This window comes from Equus asinus, chromosome 10 (genome assembly GCF_041296235.1).
Source record: "Equus asinus isolate D_3611 breed Donkey chromosome 10, EquAss-T2T_v2, whole genome shotgun sequence".
Classification (NCBI taxonomy): domain Eukaryota; kingdom Metazoa; phylum Chordata; class Mammalia; order Perissodactyla; family Equidae; genus Equus; species Equus asinus.
Genome location: NC_091799.1, coordinates 10,197,711 through 10,217,407, shown reverse-complemented (window position 1 = coordinate 10,217,407; position 19,697 = coordinate 10,197,711). Strand labels below are relative to the sequence as shown.

The 19,697-nt window shown below is 63.0% G+C and overlaps 2 protein-coding genes across 2 annotated transcripts; both read left to right on the top strand.

Moving 5' to 3' along the window:
• Window positions 1-1,209: 1,209 nt before the first annotated feature.
• NELFB (negative elongation factor complex member B) lies at window positions 1,210-11,244 on the top strand. The gene is made up of 13 exons (XM_014828106.3): window positions 1,210-1,627; window positions 1,718-1,881; window positions 2,079-2,178; window positions 2,564-2,794; window positions 4,580-4,765; window positions 5,435-5,547; window positions 6,182-6,284; window positions 6,523-6,618; window positions 6,839-6,981; window positions 7,083-7,189; window positions 9,821-9,962; window positions 10,060-10,168; window positions 10,273-11,244. Exons 1-13 carry the CDS (start codon window positions 1,526-1,528, stop codon window positions 10,417-10,419), a joined length of 1,743 nt encoding a protein of 580 aa, XP_014683592.1. The 5' UTR covers window positions 1,210-1,525; the 3' UTR covers window positions 10,420-11,244.
• Window positions 11,245-14,075: 2,831 nt separating this feature from the next.
• On the top strand, window positions 14,076-16,512 carry TOR4A (torsin family 4 member A). The gene is made up of 2 exons (XM_014828107.3): window positions 14,076-14,325; window positions 15,083-16,512. The coding sequence occupies exons 1-2, from the start codon at window positions 14,195-14,197 to the stop codon at window positions 16,374-16,376; spliced, it is 1,425 nt and encodes a 474-aa protein (XP_014683593.2). The 5' UTR covers window positions 14,076-14,194; the 3' UTR covers window positions 16,377-16,512.
• The last annotated feature ends 3,185 nt before the right edge of the window (window positions 16,513-19,697 follow it).

Genomic DNA, 19,697 nt, shown 5'->3' with positions numbered 1-19,697 from the left:
CCCTGCTCACAGCTGCACTATCAGCAACCCCTAGGGCTCAAAGCCAGGACTGGAACCAGCAGGAAGGATGGAGAAATCCCCTCCAGCTGGGCTGAGGGAGGTCTTCCTGGAGGAGGTGGTGGAGGAATGGGCTTTCGATGGGCAAGAGTGTGCCATGCAGCAGGAAGAGAGTTTCTAGCAGAGCAAACCCCATAAGCCAAGGCACATAAAAAGGGAGAGGGTGTGACATCTGGTGCTGCCAAGCTTTGGAGGACACGGGGCTGGGGGGATCAAAGGAGGTGAGCTAGAGGGGTGGACAGGTTGCAGAGAGGTGGAGAGGTGGAATTCTGGGTCCAGGGCTTGCACACTTAGCAATGGGGAGCCTAGGAAGGGCACAGAGCAGGCAGTGCCTACCGGCCCCGTATGAGCTTCTTGTACCACAAGGGACAAGGGACACTATGGAAACTGGCACTCGCATTCGCAGCGACTCAGGCTGGAACTCAGCCTGAGGGCCTACCTCCGTGGGTCAGCCTAGGGGTTAGATGCTCACGGCAACAAGAGGACAGCTGTCCTTTGTCACACTCCCTCTGTGCACCCAAGTCTCTGCGAGGCACCCTCCATTGGAGGCACACTCAGATTTTAGTCTTTGCGACAACCCTATGGTGTGAACTCCGTCCCCAGTCCCCGTTTGACAAGGAGGAAGCCAAGTTCCAGGGAGAGGGTCGTGCACCTGGTGGGACCCCGTGCAGGGAGCTTCTAGGGCGGCAGCGTCCCATTTCCTCAAGCAAAAATATTCTCAACGTCAAAAGGCTGCTGTGAGGTAAAAAATGAATCACTTTTCATGATTATAAAGATAACACATACTTGGCAAAAAAATCAGTTCTGAAATTCATAAAGCAGGCAGACCCTGCCTGCCTCACCCCCTCTCCCGTGCTCCTCCCCCTTCTCCGGCGTCCCATTTCCGTGGGGCCCTCCCCCGGGTGTCCCTCGGCACCCCGCCCTCCCGCCGCCCGCCCCGGGGCGTGGGTTCTTCTGGGACCCCGAGAGGAAGAAGAGGCCAGAGGCGGCGGGCGCCGCGGGGCGGACGGCGAACCGGGGCTGGGCGGAGCCAGCAGCCTGGGGCGAGCGACGGGGCGGTGGGAAGACCAGCGGCCCAGGTGCGGGAGGAGCGGCGGGGCGGGGCCGCCGAGGTGGGCGTGCCCGGCGCGGGGGCGGGGCCTCGCTGCGTCATCCGGGCACCGCCGTCTCCCACGGCCGCGCAGCCTGGTCCTGGGCCGGGCTCCGCTGCCCGGAACATCTGCGCCGCGGCGCTGGCGTCTCCGGGGGGCGGTTTGGCGGGCGGACCAGGCTGTGCGGGGCGGAAGTGGGCCGCCGCGGTCCGAGGGCAGCCGCGCGGGCGGGACGGGCCGAGCTGGAGGGCGCCGGGGAGCGGAGCGCGGGCGGCCCCCGAGGCCCGGGCGAACGGGCTGCTGGGGGGCCCGCGGCGGCGCCGGGGGAGCGCGGCGGGGATGGGGCGCCGAGCCGGGCGGCGGCCGGGGCCTCGGCCATGTTCGCGGGGCTGCAGGACTTGGGCGTGGCCAACGGCGAGGACCTGAAGGAGACGCTGACCAACTGCACGGAGCCGCTCAAGGCCATCGAGCAGTTCCAGGTGGGCGGGGGCGCGGCCGTCCCGGAGGGCGCGCGGGCTCGGTCGGCGCCCCGGAGTGAGCGCCACCGACCGCGCGCCCTCGCCCCGCAGACGGAGAACGGCGTGCTGCTGCCCTCGCTGCAGTCGGCCCTGCCCTTCCTGGACCTGCACGGCACGCCGCGCCTCGAGTTCCACCAGTCGGTGTTCGACGAGCTGCGGGACAAGCTGCTGGAGCGCGTGTCGGCCATCGCCTCGGAGGGGAAGGCGGAGGAGAGGTGGGTGGGCAGGCGCGGCGAGCGGCCGCCTGCGCAGTGCTGGCTGCCGCCTCGGCCGGCCAGCCCTCCTCGACCGGGAGCCGCTCCCCGCGTCCGCGTGTGCAGAGCGGCTCCCCAGCCGTCGTCTCTGTGGTGACAGGTGGCAGCTGCTTCTTGCTCGATCCTGGGCTCCCCCTTAGTCGTGCGAGTCTTTCCAGGTACAAGAAACTGGAAGACCTCCTGGAGAAGAGCTTCTCTCTGGTGAAGATGCCGTCCCTGCAGCCGGTGGTGATGTGCGTCATGAAACACCTGCCCAAGGTAAAGGCCGTGGGGTCAGCGTGTCCAGGGCTCTGGCCGCACCGCGCCCTGGCTCGGTGGGCTTTGCATGTGCGCCTGTCTGGCGCCGGTTTAGCACAAGGCAGGTGCGGCTGCGAGGAGCATTCTCTGTGCCTGGTCCCCCTGGTGAGCTATGCACAGGCAAGCGCCGGACGTGAGCTGGGGTATGGGGTTTTTTAAGGAAAGAGCTGTTTGTGTTCAGCAGGGCTGCCAGTACCTACTGGAGCCTGGGGGCCATCACAGGCCCCCCCCCGGATCAGGCTGGACTCGAGGTGGTCTCCACTGGGGGGCTGAGGCCTCTTGACCTGTCTTGAGGGAGACCCCGGGGCACAGGCATTGCTCATGGGCAGCCTGTGGGGTCGAGCAGGTTCCTGAGAAGAAGCTGAAGCTGGTGATGGCCGACAAGGAGCTGTACCGGGCCTGCGCTGTGGAGGTGAAGCGGCAGATCTGGCAGGACAACCAGGCACTCTTCGGCGACGAGGTCTCCCCCCTGCTCAAGCAGTACATCCTGGAGAAGGAGAGTGCGCTCTTCAGCACGGAGCTCTCTGTCCTGCACAACTTCTTCAGTCCTTCCCCCAAGACGAGGCGCCAGGGCGAGGTGAGGCGGGAGGCAGGGCTATGTGCCAGGCCCTGGCCAGCCCCTTCCCCCATGGTGGATGTCTGGGAGGTTTTGCTCCCGAAAGGGTGGGCTTGTACACGTGGCTGGCGAGAGGGGCCCTTGCAGCACTTTGCCTGGCGTGCATCTTCTTGGTTTTGTGAGCTTGGCGCTTGAGGACGTGGCAAGCTTTTTCATTTAAGTTTTCCAGTCTTTTTTCAACTCTGGTTAAGTTTCTTCTGTTTTGATGTTTGACTTGTGTGTCAGACTTTGTCTGAGAAACTTTTTGTGTGTGTGCGCTAAGGAAGATTTATACTGAGCTAACATCTGTCGTCAGCCTTCCTCTTTTTGCGGACGGACAAGTGGTATAGGTCTATGCCCAGGAACTGAACCTGAGCCACTGAGGCGGAGGCGCCAAACTTAACCCCTGGGCAGTGAGGCCGGCTCCCTGACAGACTTCTCTTGGGCCGGGAGACACACTTTGTAGCCCACTCAGCAAGTGGGGCTGCGACCGGTGGCCAGACATTTGGGAAAAAACATTAGATTAGATCCTAGGTCACACCAGACATGCGAAACCTCAGGAGAGCACACTGGACGTGGAAGAACTCAACACCAGATGCCCCTTGGCCAGTGTCTGGCACTTGTCACTGTCACCTTCCCCTGGATTGAGCAGTCCCTCCTGGAACCAGGTCCGAGGCGTCAGTGGCACCCGCCTGCAGGTGAAACCAAGCCTCCATGGTGGCCAGACGCTACCTCTTCACGTTCCTGCCCACTGTGGGGAGCCTGGCCTTGGGCTGCAGTCAGCCTGTGGCCTGCTACCCCTTCACACTGCCTTCCAAGCCAGGGTCCCCCTCGGGGCCTGGGTCCTTCCTGCTGCAGGTGTGGCCTGCACTGCTGCCCGAGGAGAAGGTCGAGGCAGGTTAACGTGTTATCTCATGGTCCTCAGTGTGTGGGTCAGTTGATAGGGCCGTGGTTGTATGCTCAGCTGGCCTTGTACCCTCTTGTTTGCATGTTAGGCAGGGCCCAGACCATCATCAGGGCTGGTACGTGTTAGCCGTTGTGCCTGTTAGTGGTGCCCAGGATGTGGGTGCTGAGACAGGTGTATGCCTCGCTCTGCTCAGCTCGTTGGGGTCCCTGAGGCCTGCTGTAGAGTCCTCGCAGGGGCCCTCGAGAGGGTCTGTCAGGCTGGTCACTGCTCCTGCCACCCCTCCTGGCCTCTCCACCTGCTGTGTCTAGCTTAGTACCTGGGCTGCTGCGGTGCTTGTACCCCAGGTTGACCTGTGAGCCCTTCTTCTATTCCGGCCGGTGAGCAGTGAGTAGAGCTCTCCCACTGGCTGACAGCAAGGCAAGAGCCATGCACGTAGGGCAGGCTGTGGAGCTGGGCGGTCCCTGCAGAGGGGCACCTGCAGGTGCTATAGGGGGATGGGGTGGTCTCAAGGCCTCAAGCTGAAGGAGAAGATGGGGAGCCAGGCGGCCCGGGCTGGGTCTGAGTGGACCCCAGCAAGGCCTTGACCAGACGCTGAGGTAGCCGCTGTGTGTCGTCATCTAGCCTGAGTCTCCTCGCGCTGGCTCACCGGGTCACAGGCTGATGGCCTTTCAGAGAAGGTGTGGGGCCTGACGTGGGGTTCACTTTCTTAAAAACCACACCTGCCGCCGCCTGACATGGAGCCAGCATTCTGTGAGAGAGGAGATTTTGGCCACCAAACAAGTAGAGAGGATGAACGTCAGGGGTCAGTGTGCCGTCACTGGGGCTTGGTGATGCCGTGCCGTGGGGCTCTCGCCAACCAGGTGGTGCAGAAGCTGACGCAGATGGTGGGGAAGAACGTCAAGCTGTACGACATGGTGCTGCAGTTCTTACGGACCCTCTTCCTGCGGACCCGGAACGTGCACTACTGCACGCTGCGTGCCGAGCTGCTCATGTCCTTGCACGACCTGGATGTTGGCGACATCTGCTCCGTGGACCCCTGCCACAAGGTGGTGGCCCCCGCCCCCCTTCACTCTGGTCTCTTCCTTGCCTTCTCTCTCCCCTCCCCTTGGATGCGATGATCCTGGTCCCTGGGCTCTGACTGCCTGCCCACCGGGCCACCTCCTGTGTGCTGCCCCCTCTGCTGACTGCCTAGGGGACGGGGTGTCCTCCGGCACCTCCCTCACTCGCCCACTCTCTCTCTTCCTTAACTCCAGCCAGAGCAGGCTCCCTGGCCGCTCCTGGACCCTTGCTCCTGCCGCCTTCGGTCTTCCCAGGTTCTCTGGCCGTCCCCTGCTCCAGAGCCTTCGGGGGCTGCTCGTTGGCGAGCTCTGTGCTCCAGGAACAGCTTTCTACACTGCTCTTGTCCTCAGCACGGACGCTGTGCAACCTGAGGCAGTGTCACTGCCTGAGACTGCAGCGTCCTCCCCCACCCAAGGGCCACCAGGGAGGCCCCTTTTAGAGCAAAACTCAAATGTTGCCTCCTCCACACACTGCCTGACCCCTTGGGACTCGGGCCCTTGGACCTGCGCACCTTTGCACCATCCTGTTCCTGGCACCAAGCCCAGCCCCCGTGATGCGGGTGGCGGGTCCTGATGCTTACCTCTGGCTTGGGCGCGGCTGTGCCCCAGCGAGAGGCGAGGGTGAGCGCTGCGTCCTGACTGGGCTTCCTTCTGCAGTTCACCTGGTGCCTGGACGCCTGCATCCGCGAGCGGTTTGTGGACAGCAAGAGGGCCCGGGAGCTGCAGGGGTTTCTCGACGGAGTAAAGAAGGGTCAGGAGCAAGTCCTGGGGTAAGAGTTGGCCTTGTGCAGGCGCCCCAGCCCCCCCGGGGCGTCTGGACGAGATGCTGTCTGGTTGGGAGTGGGGTGTTTATTCCAGTCCATTTCAGGAGGGCTGCCTGGCACCCCCCACAGCTGAGAAACTCGGCTGCTTGGGATGAGGCTGCCGCAGTCTGGGCAAGTGGGCGCCAGGCCGGGGCTCTGGTGTCTGCCGCAGCCTGGGCCCTCCTGCGAGCTGAGCGGTGGGTGGTAAGTCCCATCCTGGGCCCACTGTGCCCGGAGGTGGTGGGATCTGGTTCCCAGCCTTGTCCTCTCTGCGTGGGCTCCGTCTCGCCCCCTTCCATGGCTCCTTCTCCCTGTAGTTGCCTTTGTGGGACTGTGGCTGAATTTACGTGGTCTGGGTCAGGTTCTCAGAACCAAAATGGGACCTTCGTTTTTTAAAAACCTTAATTCTTCAGTTTCTTAAGTAAGTTACAGGCAAGTTACAAACTGTGAGCTTTTCTTTGGAAGAAGTCCAGGATGGCATGGGCTTGCTCCGTGTGGAGGGGCCGTCTCCCCTGGTCAGTGGCTGAGGCAGCCCAGCCCATGGCCACGCCTTGGTGGGTTGAGAGCATCCCATGCTGATACCCTGGGATCGTCCTCTCAGGGATCTGTCCATGATTCTGTGTGACCCCTTTGCCATCAACACCCTGTCGCTGAGCACCGTTAGGCACCTGCAGGAACTGGTCGGCCAGGAGACGCTGCCCAGGGTGAGTGCGCTTGGCTGGCGGCTCGCTGCCTTCTGGGTGGGCGTGTGGCTGGAGTGCTGTGGCCAGGCCTATGCTGGCCCGGGGACAGCACACGCTCCCCACACACGGGTGGAGGTGTGGGGACCTGTGAGCAAAGCCGACAGTCCTGGGCTCAGTGCCCGGACCCTGCTGGGCAGTGATCGAGGTTGGGACAGTGAAGCTCAGGTGAGCTTGTGCTGAGGCCTTGGTTTCCCTGCAGGACAGCCCCGACCTCTTGCTGCTGCTCAGGCTGCTGGCGCTGGGCCAGGGGGCATGGGACATGATCGACAGCCAGGTGTTCAAGGAGCCCAAGATGGTAACTCACCCGGCTGTGCGCCTTCCTGCCGCTGCCCCCGAGGGGCTGTGGGGCTGAGGAGGATTGGGAAGGTGGAGTCTCGGGAGGTGGGAAGGAGGGAGGGGACGGCCCCCCACCGACATCCAGGAAAGAGGGACTTGAGGGAGGTGGCTGAGGGTGGGGACAGTGCGGGACGAAGGCAGGATGTGCTGGACGAGCTCTCAGGCCTCTCCTGCCCCAGGAGGTGGAGCTCATCACCAGGTTCCTGCCCACGCTCATGTCCTTCGTGGTGGACGACCACACCTTCAACGTCGACCAGAAGCTGCCAGCCGAGGAGAAAGCCCCCGTCACGTACCCGAACACGCTGCCGGAGAGTTTCACCAAGTACGGGCTTGAGGGCCATGGTGGGAGGGGCCCCGAGCCCGCGGGTCCCCTGGAGGCTGTGTGGACGCGCCCCGTGGGCTGATGGCCCCGGCCGGGCGTAGGTTCCTGCAGGAGCAGCGCATGGCCTGCGAGGTGGGGCTGTACTACGTGCTGCACATCACTAAGCAGAGGAACAAGAACGCGCTGCTGCGCCTGCTGCCCGGGCTGGGTGAGTCTGGGGTGCCCGCGTCGCCCCTGCCCTCCGCCCCGCTGCCTGCCTCCACAGGCTCGCTTGGTTCACCGTCAAGTCTGTCTGCTGGAGGTTATTTGGTGCAGAAGTGAGGGGAGCTCAGCTTTGTCTTTCCATAAGTGCCCTTCCCTCTTCTCACCATTTGTTAAAGCATCCTTTCCTGAGTGGCAGAAGAGCCACCTTAATTTTACCCTAACTGGCGAGGGGTGTGGGCCCCTCAAGTCTTCAGATGATTGAGAGAGCTCCCCTCCAAGGCAGTGAAGAGGCCACTTCCCTCAGGATCTTCTGGCTGCATGTAGGAGTGGGTTGCTGCAAGCCAGGAAGAAGAGGGAGGGGTCTGAGTGGACCCCTTTCAAGAGTAAACTGCAGGTCGAGTCAGGGAGGTGGGGCTTCTTGGAGCACCTGGCCTTCCCACCGCACACACTGGCCCAGGGTCTCTGCTGCCTCAGGTTTTGTCTGGGTGTTGAGGCTTCTATGTAAAGATTTTGCACATTGCTCACTAAGCGTGTTTCTGGGTCACTGTCACGCCTGGTGGTGGGGCGTGTGTTACGTCTTTTGTGGGTATTAGTTTATACCCAGCCACCGTCTAGCCCAACAACAGAAAGGTCCTCTCTGACAGTTCTGGAGGTCAGGAGTGAAGTGAGTCTGGGGCTGCAGTCAAGGTGTGGGCAGGGCTTGGAGACTCCAGGGAGAGTCCCTTTCCTTGTGTCCTCCTGCTTCTGGGAGCCGCCCACATCCTTGCCTCCTGGCCCCCTCCATCCTCAACTTTGTCCTCCCAGCTTCCTGTCTGCATGTCTCTCTGACTCTGGCCCTCCCACCTCCCTCCCGTAAGGACCCTGTGATAATCTTGGCCCCTGGGTCACACAGGATCATCTCCCATCTCAGGGCCTGTCACCACATAAGAAGGCATGTCCACAGGCTCCTCGGTCGGGATGTGGACGTCTCTCAGGGCCGTCCTTCTGCTAGCCACAGGGGATGTAGCTTGTCTGTCTGTTTTTGGAGACTTCTAGGAACACAGTTATAAAAAGCTTGAACTTGCTGCATCCTTTCTGTTCCTTTCAGTACTTTTGTTTCTTTCTCTCTAATTGTGTCAGCTAGAAATGGGGTATCCTGCCTGCAGCGGGAGCATCTGTGTGTCCAGCCGTGCGCTGCTGCCTGGGGGCTGGGATCTTGTGATTGCGTCCAGGAAGTGTGCACATGTTGTTTTATGTTCTTAGTAGGTCCTAATAAGAGCGGCGTTGATTTTTAAATTCTCCTGTTTACTTTTTAACTTTCTGTTGTGGGAATTTTTGATGAGAGCAGAGGGGCCAGCCCAGTGGCACAGCGGGTAAATGCGCACATTCCGCTTTGGCAGCCTGGGGTTCGCTGGTTCAGATCCTGGGTGCGGACATGGCACTGCTTGTCAGGCCATGCTGTGGTAGGCGTATAAAGTAGAGGAAGATGGCACGCATGTTAGCTCATGGCTGGTCTTCCTCAGCAAAAAGAGGAGGATTGGCAGCACATGTTAGCTCAGGGCTAATCTTCCCCCCTCCCCCCAAAAAAAGAAGAGCAGAGCACAGCATGGCGAAGCCCAGTGCCTGTCACCCACCTCCACGGTCACGTCCCCTGGTGATGGTCTGGATGGAAATCCAGACTCCCAGCATGCCAGCTCTGAATAAAGAGCGGGTGTCTCGACAAAGGACACTCTTAAACACCATGCCTGCAGCCCGTGGTTGCCTTTGGGTCCAGGCCCTGCAGTGGCCCCGTTCCCTGATCATCCCATGACATTTTGTACAGATGGTTTGTTCAGGTCAGGATTTGAGCAGGGGCTGCGATTCACCCTGGCGTTCCCTCGCCGCCCCTCAGGTCTCTCAGTGTGTAGGGTTATGTGGAACTTGTTGGGAGAACCAGGGCGTTTTTCCCTGGTCGAGACTTTGCTGGCAGCCTCCCTAGCATCGTGACTGGGCGCCTGCCCATGTGTCCTGTAAACTGGCTGCTGGCCGTGAGGCCGGCTGAGCCTCCAGGCAGATGTGGGGCAGGAGTGCACCTTGGTGCATCCAGTGGTGCCTGTGTCTCCCGGTGACATTGAGTAGCTCTGTGGGCTCAGGTGGTGTCAGCCAGGTCGTGACAAAGTGCCCTGTCAGTGTCTCTGTAGCAGCCTCCACAGCCATTATGTCTGGGTGCGCGTCCCCCTGCCCTGCCACCCTCCGGCTGGCTCTTCACTCCTGCTGGCGGGGCACTCAGGCCATCCTGTCGCTGGTCATCAGTGAGCTTCGTTGGGACTTACTGTTGTGTGTTAGGTGTTCTCGCTCTTCTGGAGTCTGCTTAACCCACAGTCCCTTGGTCACCGGGCAGAGTGATAAGCAGTGACGGGCCCTTGTTCTTCCCCGCCAGCCCTCCCCAGTAGCCTCCTTCACTGCAGGCCAGACCCCTGCCCCGTCCCTGGCCACCCCTGGCGTCTCCTCGCCTGTCCAGGCCCAGGTTCTGGCTCTCAGGGAAACTGGGCACCCTGTTTTCAGAAGTCTGTGCTGCTTTGTGGTCTCCCCACAATTTGAGGTCTGGGGGGCAGAGGGCGCCCAGGTGAGGGCCGTGGGTGGCGGGCCGGACCACCAACGCCTGCTCTGCCTGCAGTGGAGACCTTTGGTGACCTGGCGTTCGGCGACATCTTCCTCCACCTGCTGACGGGGAACCTGGCGCTGCTGGCTGATGAGTTCGCCCTGGAGGACTTCTGCAGCAGCCTCTTTGATGGCTTCCTGCTCACCGCCTCCCCGAGGTGCCTGTCCACCCAGCCGGGCCGGGGGGGGGGTTGCTGGAGCAGCTGCGGGAAGGGTGGCTCGGGGCCCCTGCAGCCTGGTCGTGGCCTCTTCCAGGAAGGAGAACGTTCAGCGGCACGTGCTGCGGCTCCTAGTCCACCTGCACCACCGCGTGGCGCCATCCAAGCTGCAGGCCCTGCAAAAGGCACTGGAGCCCACGGGCCAGGTGGGTGCCCCAACACCCCTGATCCTCTCCACGTCTGTGCGTTGTCTGTGTGGACATGCTCTGAGGAGCCCTGGGCTGACCCTGAAGTGTGTGCCTCCTAACAGAGTGGAGAAGCGGTGAAGGAGCTGTACTCCCAGCTCGGTGAGAAGCTGGAGCAGCTGGACCATCAGAAGCCCAGCCCGGCCCAGACTGCAGAGACGCCAGCCCTGGAGCTGCCCCTGCCCACCGTGCCTGCCCCGGCTGGGCTCTGAGGCTTTGCCTGGGGCCCCTGGGGAGTGGACAGGGCCCCTGGTGGGGACGGTAGCCCTGGTCGCCAGGAGAAGAGGCTCCCCTGGACCTGCGAAGCCAGGGCCCCGTTTCCTCTGGAGGCTGACTGGCCGCTCATGGGGCTGGGGGTGGGCTAAGCCAAGACCCCCGGGACTGTCCTGTGGGCAGAGTGCCCTTCCTCTGCACCTTAGCCCTGCCCTGAATGGCGTCCTGGGAGGTGTGTGCTGTTTGCGTGAATGGGACCTGTGTCCCTGCCCCTTGAGGGCCCCTGGTCAGCTCCGAGGAGCTCAGGCCCTGCTCCAGGTCTGCAGGGCCCAGCATGGCCCCTTGCACTCCCAGGCCCTGGGAAGTTTGCTTGTTCCTGCCTGACACTGTGGGTTTCCACACTGTGGGTTTCCACACTGTGGGGAGACAGGCAGGCAGTGGTTGGGATTAGGAATAAGCCAGCTGTTTTCTAAGGGGAGAGGGCAGGGGGCCGAGGCCTGAGGGGAAAGGGGCAGGGCCAGCGTGTTGGCACCGACTGATCGGCTAAATTCCACGGTTTGCTGGGTCCGGACATCTCCCAGGAGCTCCTGCAGTTTGTCGGTGGACGGTCCGCTGACCCAACCACAGGCGGGGAGCCGCTCCTCCCCTGGGCAGCAGCACCCGTGTAGCAGGCATGGCTAGGAAAGCCCAGGCCCCCGCCTGCTGCCTCAGTTTACCCTGGGAGCCACGTGCTCCTTGCTCAGCTGCAGCATCTTGGCCAGGTGAGGGACTGCTGTTGCACACAAGAGGCTTTTACTCATGTAAATAAAAGGCGTTTTGGTAAATCAGTGAGTGAGCTGTCTGTGTGTGCCCCCAAAGTTGGCTCAGTGCAGGGTGGGGAGGTGCCTTCTTGGGGGCATTTTTGTCTTTGTGGGACACAGTCTGGGTGTTTGGCCCTCCCGGGCAGCAGGTGCAGGAGGTAAGGCCTGGGCGTGGCCATGCTCTGTCCAGGCTGCCAGAGGCCCCGAGACTGACTGCAGTCAGCTCTGGGTGGGCCGCCTTACTGCCCACCACCAGTGGTGACAGCTGCAAGGTCACCGTGACCTTGACAGGTGCAGCTCTGCAGGTGTGGGAGGGACAGGAGACACCCACTGTGCACTGATGGGAATGACGCAGTGAGTGAAAAGCAGATGGGGGGGACTGCTGGGCTGCTGCCGAGCGTGCCAGAGGGGCAGGGCCAGGGCACGGGGGGCCCTCTCGGGAGCAGGGGTTCTCAGAGGGGAGGCAGGTCTGTGGGTGCAGACACTGGGGGGGTCCCCTTCCGGCTGCTTCCATTTTCTCCAGGAAGCAGAGGGCCAGGTCCCGGGCTGGGAGGCAAGACAGGCCGAGTGGGGCCGAGGAGAAAGGACGGGGAAGGAGCCCAGTCATGGGAGGAGCGAGTGAGCTGACCAGGCCCCTCCTGACCCACCTGAGGCTCGTGGTCAAGACAGAGACCAGTCAGTGTGACCAGGCCCCTCAGCCCGGACAAAGGGGCCTCGGGGGACTGGAGGTCCCAGTGGGTGAGGGGTTGTCTGGCGGAGACTGTGAGCTGCAAGGACAGGGTGGGGGTGAGGACTGCAGCTGTTGGCCACAAGGAGTCCACGGAGGGACGGTGGATGGGGGCAGCAGCTGAGGTAGCCGAACTCCCCAAGGCAGGACTGGGCAGAGCTGCAGGGGTGACAGTGACCCCAAGCAAACGCAGACGCTGCTGGGAAACCAGGGAGGATGGCAGAGGGGGAGCGTCCACACCGGGAATCTGGGACGGAGAAGAGGCGAGGGCGCCCGCCTGCCTCCAGCCAGCGGCTGGGGAGGCCGAGTCCCCACTGGGCTGAAGGGTCTGTGCAGAGAAGAGGTTGGAGACATGACCGTGAATCTGGGGCGGGACCATGGGGTGTGCACAGGAAGAAGGGGTGGGAAGGGAGGCCTCCCAGATCAGGTCACAGGGTGCGATGGGGTTGGTCCAGGGACATAGGGAAAGGTGGGGTCCTAGGGCTCCCTTCACCCCTGGAGGTGGGGGAGAAGGTGCATGGAGGCAAGGCCTTAGCCCTGGGCTCAGGTTCACCCTTGACCCCTGGGGGTGGGCCCTCCAGGCCTGATCTTCTTGACTCCTGCCACGTCCCTCCTCACCCCAGCAAAGGGGCTCTGGACCCCAGGCGTGGTGGGTCAGCCTCCAGCAGAAGCAGCCAACTGGCCGCTGGAGACAGTCCTGCCCCCACTGCAGTTTTTCTTGTATGTGCCCCTCAAGGGGGTCCTCCCTAAGGCAGCAGCAGCTTGGAGACTAGAGAAAGCCCGAGGCTCCTGAGGACCCCCGTCCCGTGCCGGAACCACAGAGATGGGCAGGGCCTGGTCCCAGGAAGGCCCTGCATGGGCTCACAGCTCCGCCAGGCCATATGGTGGGTGAGGTGCCCAAGGGGTCCCCAAGCACCCGGTCCTGCACAGAGAAGGGGCAGTGGTTCCCGGGGAGCAGGCCCTGAGGCTGGAAAGGAGGACGTGGAGAAGCAGCTGTCCCTCAGTGCAGCTGTCCTGCAGAGGGCACTGGACAGATGGACAGACAGGAGCTCCCACATGTCACCAGGAGGCGTGGGAGCCCGTGTCCTGGAGAGAAGGGGAGCCCAAGCCCATGACCAACATTTCCCTGATGAGGGAGGGACCTGTGTGGGCAGAGGGGTGGCGGTGGGGAGGCTGGGAGGAGTGGGGGCCATGGGCAGGACAGACTCTAGGGTGGGGCCCTGCGCCAGGGACTCAGGACTGCCACCGTGCCTTTAGGGCACAGATGGGGGCAGGGCCAGGGTGGCTTGAGGGCATTACTGGTGGACAAGCCACTCTTGAGGAGGCCCAGAGACGGGCCTGGGCGCAGGTGAGGGGCTTTCAGGCTGGGCCTGGCAGAGACCAGTTCCTTGGTCAGGTGGGAGGAGGGGAGGGCCATCCAGGAGGCCCCTCTGTGCACAGTAGGAATGGGGGTGGCCAGGGAAGGCTCCAGAGCCCCCATCTGCCAACTTTTGGCCCAAGTTCTTTCTAAATTTGCTCCATCACCAGGACCCTGAGCCACACGTGGGGGGTCCTTCCCCAGTTCTGGAACTTGGTCCCTGCGTGTGCTGCCCTGTCGGGGTGGGGGGCAGAGGAGGGGGGGCTCTAGGCTGGGGACAGGGGAAGGGTTGGTGGGGGTGATAGAGCCCCAGGCCCTGGTAGAGGAGGACGGGGAGGAAAAGGAAATGAGCCCTAGCCTGGGGGATCCACACTGGGATCAGGGGAGGGGAAGAGGTGGGTGGGGAAAAAGAGAATAGGGAGAGACTGGGGGACACCAGCTGGGCAGGGGACCCTCTCTTGCTCTACTCCCCTTCTTGCTTACAGGCAGCCTGGAACCCCCCGGGCCTTGTGGTGGTCAGATGCAGGAGGAGATGTTCCTGGGGTGGTGGGGGTTCTTGGAGGGCAGACGGAGGCACAAGGGCCCAGGATCCTGGGGAAGGGGATGCCCTCAGCCTCACCAGGCGTCCTGAGCCTGGACAGAGCCAGGAGGGCTCAGAGGGCTGCAGGCCTGAGAACGGTAGGTGACCTGCTGGCCCAGGGACCTGGGCAAGCCAGCCACGCCTCCCCATCTGGCGCCTCCATCCAGCCTAAGTCCCGCCCGCGCCGCACCCCTGACTCACTTCCTTTGCATAGAAGCGGAAACCTCTCCGAGCTTCCTCTGTTCAGACGCTCCCTGGGGACCCACAGGTGTCGCTGCCCCTCCAAGCCTGGGCTGGCCTAGCCAGGCGCATGACCCCACCTCGACCCTCACCAGGAAGCCAGCATTTTCTGCTTCCTGAGTGGGGCCCCAGCGTCTGGTGGGGGCAGGGGGCTGCCCCAGGGGCTGGGGCTGGCAGGAGCCTGATCTCACTCAGCTGCAGGTATGGGGGGGTGGGTTGGGGGCCAGGGCCGCCGCCCTGCGTCTACCCAGCTCTGTCTTCTCTTGGCTGTCCCTCCTCCAGCTCATCTTTCTGTCCCTCTTTCCACCCCACCCCCATCCGTCCCTGGGGGGCTCCCTGCCGCCACTCCATCAGTGTGTTTACTGGAGGATGTTGGGAGGATCCCAATTTGGGGCTGAGGGCTGGGAGGTCTGGGTTCAGCCTGGGGACAGGGCTGGGGCCCATTCTCATAAGCAGAAGTTCTGGCCAGACCCTCTCCCCGAAGTGTTCTTCAGTGTGTGGGGGCCGTCCGGGCTCTGGGGGTGCTCGGGCCTCTGCTTCCCGTGGCCCCCTCTAGGGACGCTGAGGGCCCCTGGCGCCGGGTAGTCGGAGCTGCGGGCAGGGGCGGGGTCGGCCTTGACCCCTCTTCACCCCTAATCGGCGCCTGGCCGGCACCCGACTCCTCCTCCAGGAAGCCAGGGCGGCCGCCGGATAAGCTGTGCCTCCCACCTCCCCCTAGCCACTTCCTCAAGGCCCGCGGCTGTTTATGGGAGGACCCTGGAGATTTGCATTGGGGCCCTGCGGGGAGCCGCTTCCAGGTCAAGGGGCGACTGTGGCCCAGCGAGCCCGGGACAAGGCCCTGGCTGTGGCACAACTCCGACTGCACTCTGGGGCCTCCTAGGGGGGTGAGATCACTCCTGGGAAGGGTCTCAGTCTGCCGTGCGGAAGTCTGGGGACCCTCCCCATCTTCCTGTTGCAGGGAGGGCGACGTGTATGCCGAGCGCAGCCCCTGCGCCATGGACCGCGGCCAGACCAGCCTGGAGACCAAGGCCGTGGCCCCCGGCGCCCCAGGCCCTAGCGTGATGGCTCCCGTGCGCGCCGTGGTGCGACTGCGCCGCCGCGTGTGCCTCCTGCGCAAGCGGCGCCTCCCGCCGGGCGTCGGGCCGGACTGCGGGCCCCAGGCGCGGCGCGCGAACCCGGACCAGCCACGATTCTTCACCTTCGACGACCCCGCCGAGCCGCCTTCGAGGACGCCGCGCAAAAGGCGCCGGCGCAGCCGCGTGGTACTCTACCCCGAGACCTCGCGCAAGTGCCGGCCGCGCGCAGAACACCGGAGCCGCGCGCAGCGCTGCCTATTGTTGCTCGTGGCCATCGTGGGCTTCCAGGTGCTCAACGCCATCGAGAACCTAGATGATAACGCGCAGCGCTACGACCTGGACGGGCTGGAGAAGGCGCTGCAGCGCGCCGTGTTCGGCCAGCCGGCTGCCGTGGGGCGCATCGTGGCGCTGCTGCGGGACTACCTGGCCACGCACGTGCACAGCCGCCCGCTGCTCCTGGCTCTGCACGGGCCCAGCGGTGTGGGCAAGAGCCACGTGGGCCGCCTGCTGGCACGCCACTTCCGCGCGGTGCTTGAGGACGGCGCGCTCGTACTGCAGTACCACGCGCAGCACCACTGCCCTGAGCCGCGCGCCGCGCAGGACTGCCGCGAGGAGCTAGCGCAGCGCGTGGCCGACGTGGTGGCGCGGGCCGAGGCGGAGGAGAAGACCCCGCTCTTGGTGCTGGACGAGGTGGAGCTCATGCCGGCGGCGCTGCTGGACGAGCTGCATGGCTTCCTGCAGCCACAGCGCTCGCACCCCTTCCACAACGCCATCTACGTGCTGCTCAGCCGCACCGGTGGCCCGCACATCACGCGATTCGTGCTGCAGAACGCGTCCCGCGCGCTGCCCCTGCGCCCCGACGGCGCCCACGGTGCCCACAGTGCCAAGGCTGCGGCTGCGGCGATGTGGGCCGAGGAGGAACTGCGCAGCAGCTTGCAGGCGCTCCTGGTCCGCGAGCACCCGCTGTGGCAGGCCGCGGCCATTGTGCCTTTCCTGCTGCTGGACAAGCGGGACATAGTCAACTGCTTCCGGGACGAGATGGCCGGGGAGGGCTTCTTCCCGGAGCAGGCCCGCGCTGAGCTTCTGGCCGGGCAGCTCAGCTACTACCGCGTGGCAGGCCGCGAGTTTGCCGTCACCGGCTGCAAGCAGGTGGTGGCCCGGGTGAACCTCTTGTAGCATAGGTGCAGGCAGACATGGTGGATGCTAGCAGGCACGAGGGGACGTTTGAGTGGATGGTGGCAGTAGGAGGGAGGGGACCCTGCGAATTTGCACCAGGCCCCTGAGGCCCCTAATAAATCTGTGTGTGGTCCCCTGGCTGGTTAACACTGGGATCTAGGGAGGCTGTGGGGGTGGGTCAGCGCTGAACTCCCATTTCCAATTCCAACCCCTCTCAGAGCCCTGAGTCTGCCATCTCCCAATCCAGTCCTTATCTCTGCACCTGCTGTGTGCCCACATATTAGCACCCCAGGAGGTGGGCAGCCTGACCCCATGGTAGAGAGGATGGATGACCTCAGAGAGGGTGAGCAGGGGCCAGGGTCACACAGCTGATACCCTGCAGAGCTGGATGTGACCACCGCTCTGTGGGGTGCCTGCAGCAGCCATTGCACACACACCAGCCCAGCCCTGCACACCTGCTCACCTGGGGGCCCGAAGGCCAGGACGCTTCTCCACTGCCTGAAATGAGCGGAAAGCCTGGAGTTCTTGTGACCTGTGGGCCAGGAGCTCCCGGAAGCCCATGGGGTGGGTGAGTTCTCCACCCAATGAGCTGATCCAGTGGAGTTCTGAATGCTCTGGAAGGGGGACTCTCAGGGTGACAGTAGTAGAAGGTGGGCCTAAGTAGGGGGCCCTGAACTGTTGGATCCCCCTGCCTTGGCCACCGACCTGCCCCAGGGCACTGACCCGGAGAAGCATCTGAGTGGGCATCCCTTAGACGGCGGCAGAGGTGCGGACACTTGGCCCCACTGCTTCCCAGGGCTGAGGTGAGGGCCTCATCCCTGCCAACTTGGCCCCTCCCCAGGCGCCCGGCAGGCCCCCCTCCCCCGCTGCAGTCGCGTTTCCGGGAGCTGCAAGCTCTCGGAGCCCGATGTCCGGGGCGGGGCGGGGCGCGGGGCCTCACACGGCCCCCCCTCCGGCCGAAGCTTTGGGGAAGGTGCTGTGGGCGCCTTTCCGCCGCCGCGGCTCCCCGAGGGCGGCGGGGTGGCCTCAGTGCTGCCGCCTGGTGGCCGCCGGGTCAGCATGGAGTGCCGGGGGTCGCAGGGGCTGGTTCCGCGACTCCGTGCCGCCCCCGCCGCGGGCCCGGCCCACGCGGGGGGAAAGCCGTGCACAGGCGACCGCTACGCGACACCAAGGCCCAGACGGGCCGGAGCTGGCCGCCGGGGTGCGGCGGGCTGGGCCAGGCCGGGCCGGGAGCTCGGGCCGCGGGCGCGCGAGAGCACGTGCCGAGCGGAGTCGGCGTGAGGCTGAGCGCTCCCGGCGTTCGAACTCGGCCGGACCCCCGCCCTCGGAGCCCTGCGCAGGGGCCGCGGTCACCGGGGCTGGTGTCCCTAGAGCCACTCGCGGGGCGGCTCCCCGAGGGTCCCGCGCGGTCGGAGCCCCCTGTCCCGCCAGCCCTTCTCGCCCTGGTGGTCGTCCGCGGACCCGGCCGAGGTCTGCGCGAGGGAGACGGGGGTTGAGCCCCCGGCGCCTGGCCTCCCTCGGGCGAGGGAAGCGGCTGGCGGCGCGCAGACCCCCGGCCCGGGACAGGAGGGCGGGCAGGGGCCGGCTCCTCCCGCTCCGATGGCGCCCGGGGACGGGGGCGGCCGGGTCGGGGCCCCCGCGCTGTGTTGGCCGGGCTCTGCCACCGCCACCGCGTGCGCGCGGCGAGGGACGAGCCCCACCTCCTGGAGGCCGCGAGTGTGCCGGGCACCGTCGGGATCTGCCGTCCAGGCGCGTCCAGGGGGAGGCCGGGACCGCACGTTGACGGACTGAGCCTGCCGTTTGTGGCTTTTAGCCGTCCCACTTACTCTGAGCTGCTTTTTTCTTATTTCTCGGCGGTTTTGTGTGGCCCTCCGATGCCCAGCCTGTTTTCCTTACTCAGTTGCCTGTTGGACCACCAACACCCAGTCTTACTCGTCCTGCACCCTTCTGTGGGCAGTTCGAGGCCTTTCGGTCACCCGCATCCAACTTAAGGGCGTTCTCATCAGCTGTCTTAACTCTCCTTTTTATTCAGCCCCGCACCGAAGCCGTTATTATTCTATTTAATTTTCGTTGACTTGTTTATGAACCAGGTCCTGCTTTGTGAGATGCCCCACTTCCAGGTCTACCGTCTCCCTCCTGCCTGTGCACGGTCTCATGCCCTCTCCTCCCTTCCCTGGCCAGCCTGCGCTCCCCATGGCCACAGCCTCTGTCTGGGAGCCCTGCGCACCACAGCGTTCTTCTTGAGGAGTGCCTTGGCTCTTCTTGGGCCTTTTTTCTTAGAACTTGATTTTGTCACAGTCTTCGAAAATCCTTTCAGAGTTTCACTGGAATTGCATTGACTGCAGGTCAATTTGGCGAATGTTGATCCCTTGAGAATACGTTCGTTAAGGCCTGATTTAACATCTTTCAACAGGGCTTTGTAATCTTCTGCAGACAGGTCTTGCTCATCTTTGTTAGATTTGTTCCCAGGAACCATAGAGCTTTTGGTTGTATTATAAAGGGACCCTGTTGTGTAATGTAAGATACATCGAGAAAAATGTATAAAGCAAAATATATACGTTCAAAGTTCATCACAAAGCAAGCACAAAGCACTCGTGTGCTCACCGTCCAGATCAGGAAACGAGCTGGTCATCTCCCAGAAGCCCTCAGGGTCCCTCTTGCTCGCTGACCTCTCCTCCGGCCCTGCCCGGCCCCACCCCAGGCGACAGCTGCCCAAGTTTCGAGATTATTCCCGATTTGTTTACTTCATACTTTAACCACCTAACTTTACAACCCTAACCAGTCTGGTTTGGTTTGATTTTTATGTTGTAACTTCTTGTTTCTTTATTTTTAAAAACAGCTTGTTGGAGATATCATTTACATACCACAAAATTTACTCATTTTAAGTGGGTGATTTAATGATTTTTAGTAAACGTGCAGTTGTGCAAACACCACAATTCAGGCTCAGGATGTTTCCGTCACTCCAGAGAGCTCCGCCCCACTCCTTTCTCAGACAGCGAGCAGTCCGCTGTCTCCACAGGTTTGCCTTCTTCTAAAGAGCACCTCCGGTCAGTGGAGTCTTTTGCAGCTTTTGTTCTGGCTCCTTCCATGTGGCGTGGTGGTTCTGAGCCTTGCCGTGCCCGCAGACGTGGCAGCGGTGGGAGCCTCTCTTGCTCTTGCTACAGAGCATTCCACTGTGACCAGACATGTCTACCCATTCACCATTCAGTGGACTTTTGGACGTTTTCCACTTTTTGGCTATTAGGAATAAATGGTGCAAGGAAGATTTGCCAAAAATATTTTTGTGTGGACACATGTTTTCATTTGTTCTGAATAAATACC

Bases quoted from the DNA above. Each gene is read 5' to 3' on its own strand.
- NELFB (XM_014828106.3), top strand. From the start codon at position 1,526: ATGTTCGCGGGGCTGCAGGACTTGGGCGTGGCCAACGGCGAGGACCTG. The intron at 6,619-6,838 runs GTAACTCACCCG...CTCCTGCCCCAG, and splicing joins TGTTCAAGGAGCCCAAGATG to GAGGTGGAGCTCATCACCAG. The intron at 6,982-7,082 runs GTACGGGCTTGA...GGCCGGGCGTAG, and splicing joins CTGCCGGAGAGTTTCACCAA to GTTCCTGCAGGAGCAGCGCA.
- TOR4A (XM_014828107.3), top strand. From the start codon at position 14,195: ATGACCCCACCTCGACCCTCACCAGGAAGCCAGCATTTTCTGCTTCCT. The intron at 14,326-15,082 runs GTATGGGGGGGT...TTCCTGTTGCAG, and splicing joins CTGATCTCACTCAGCTGCAG to GGAGGGCGACGTGTATGCCG.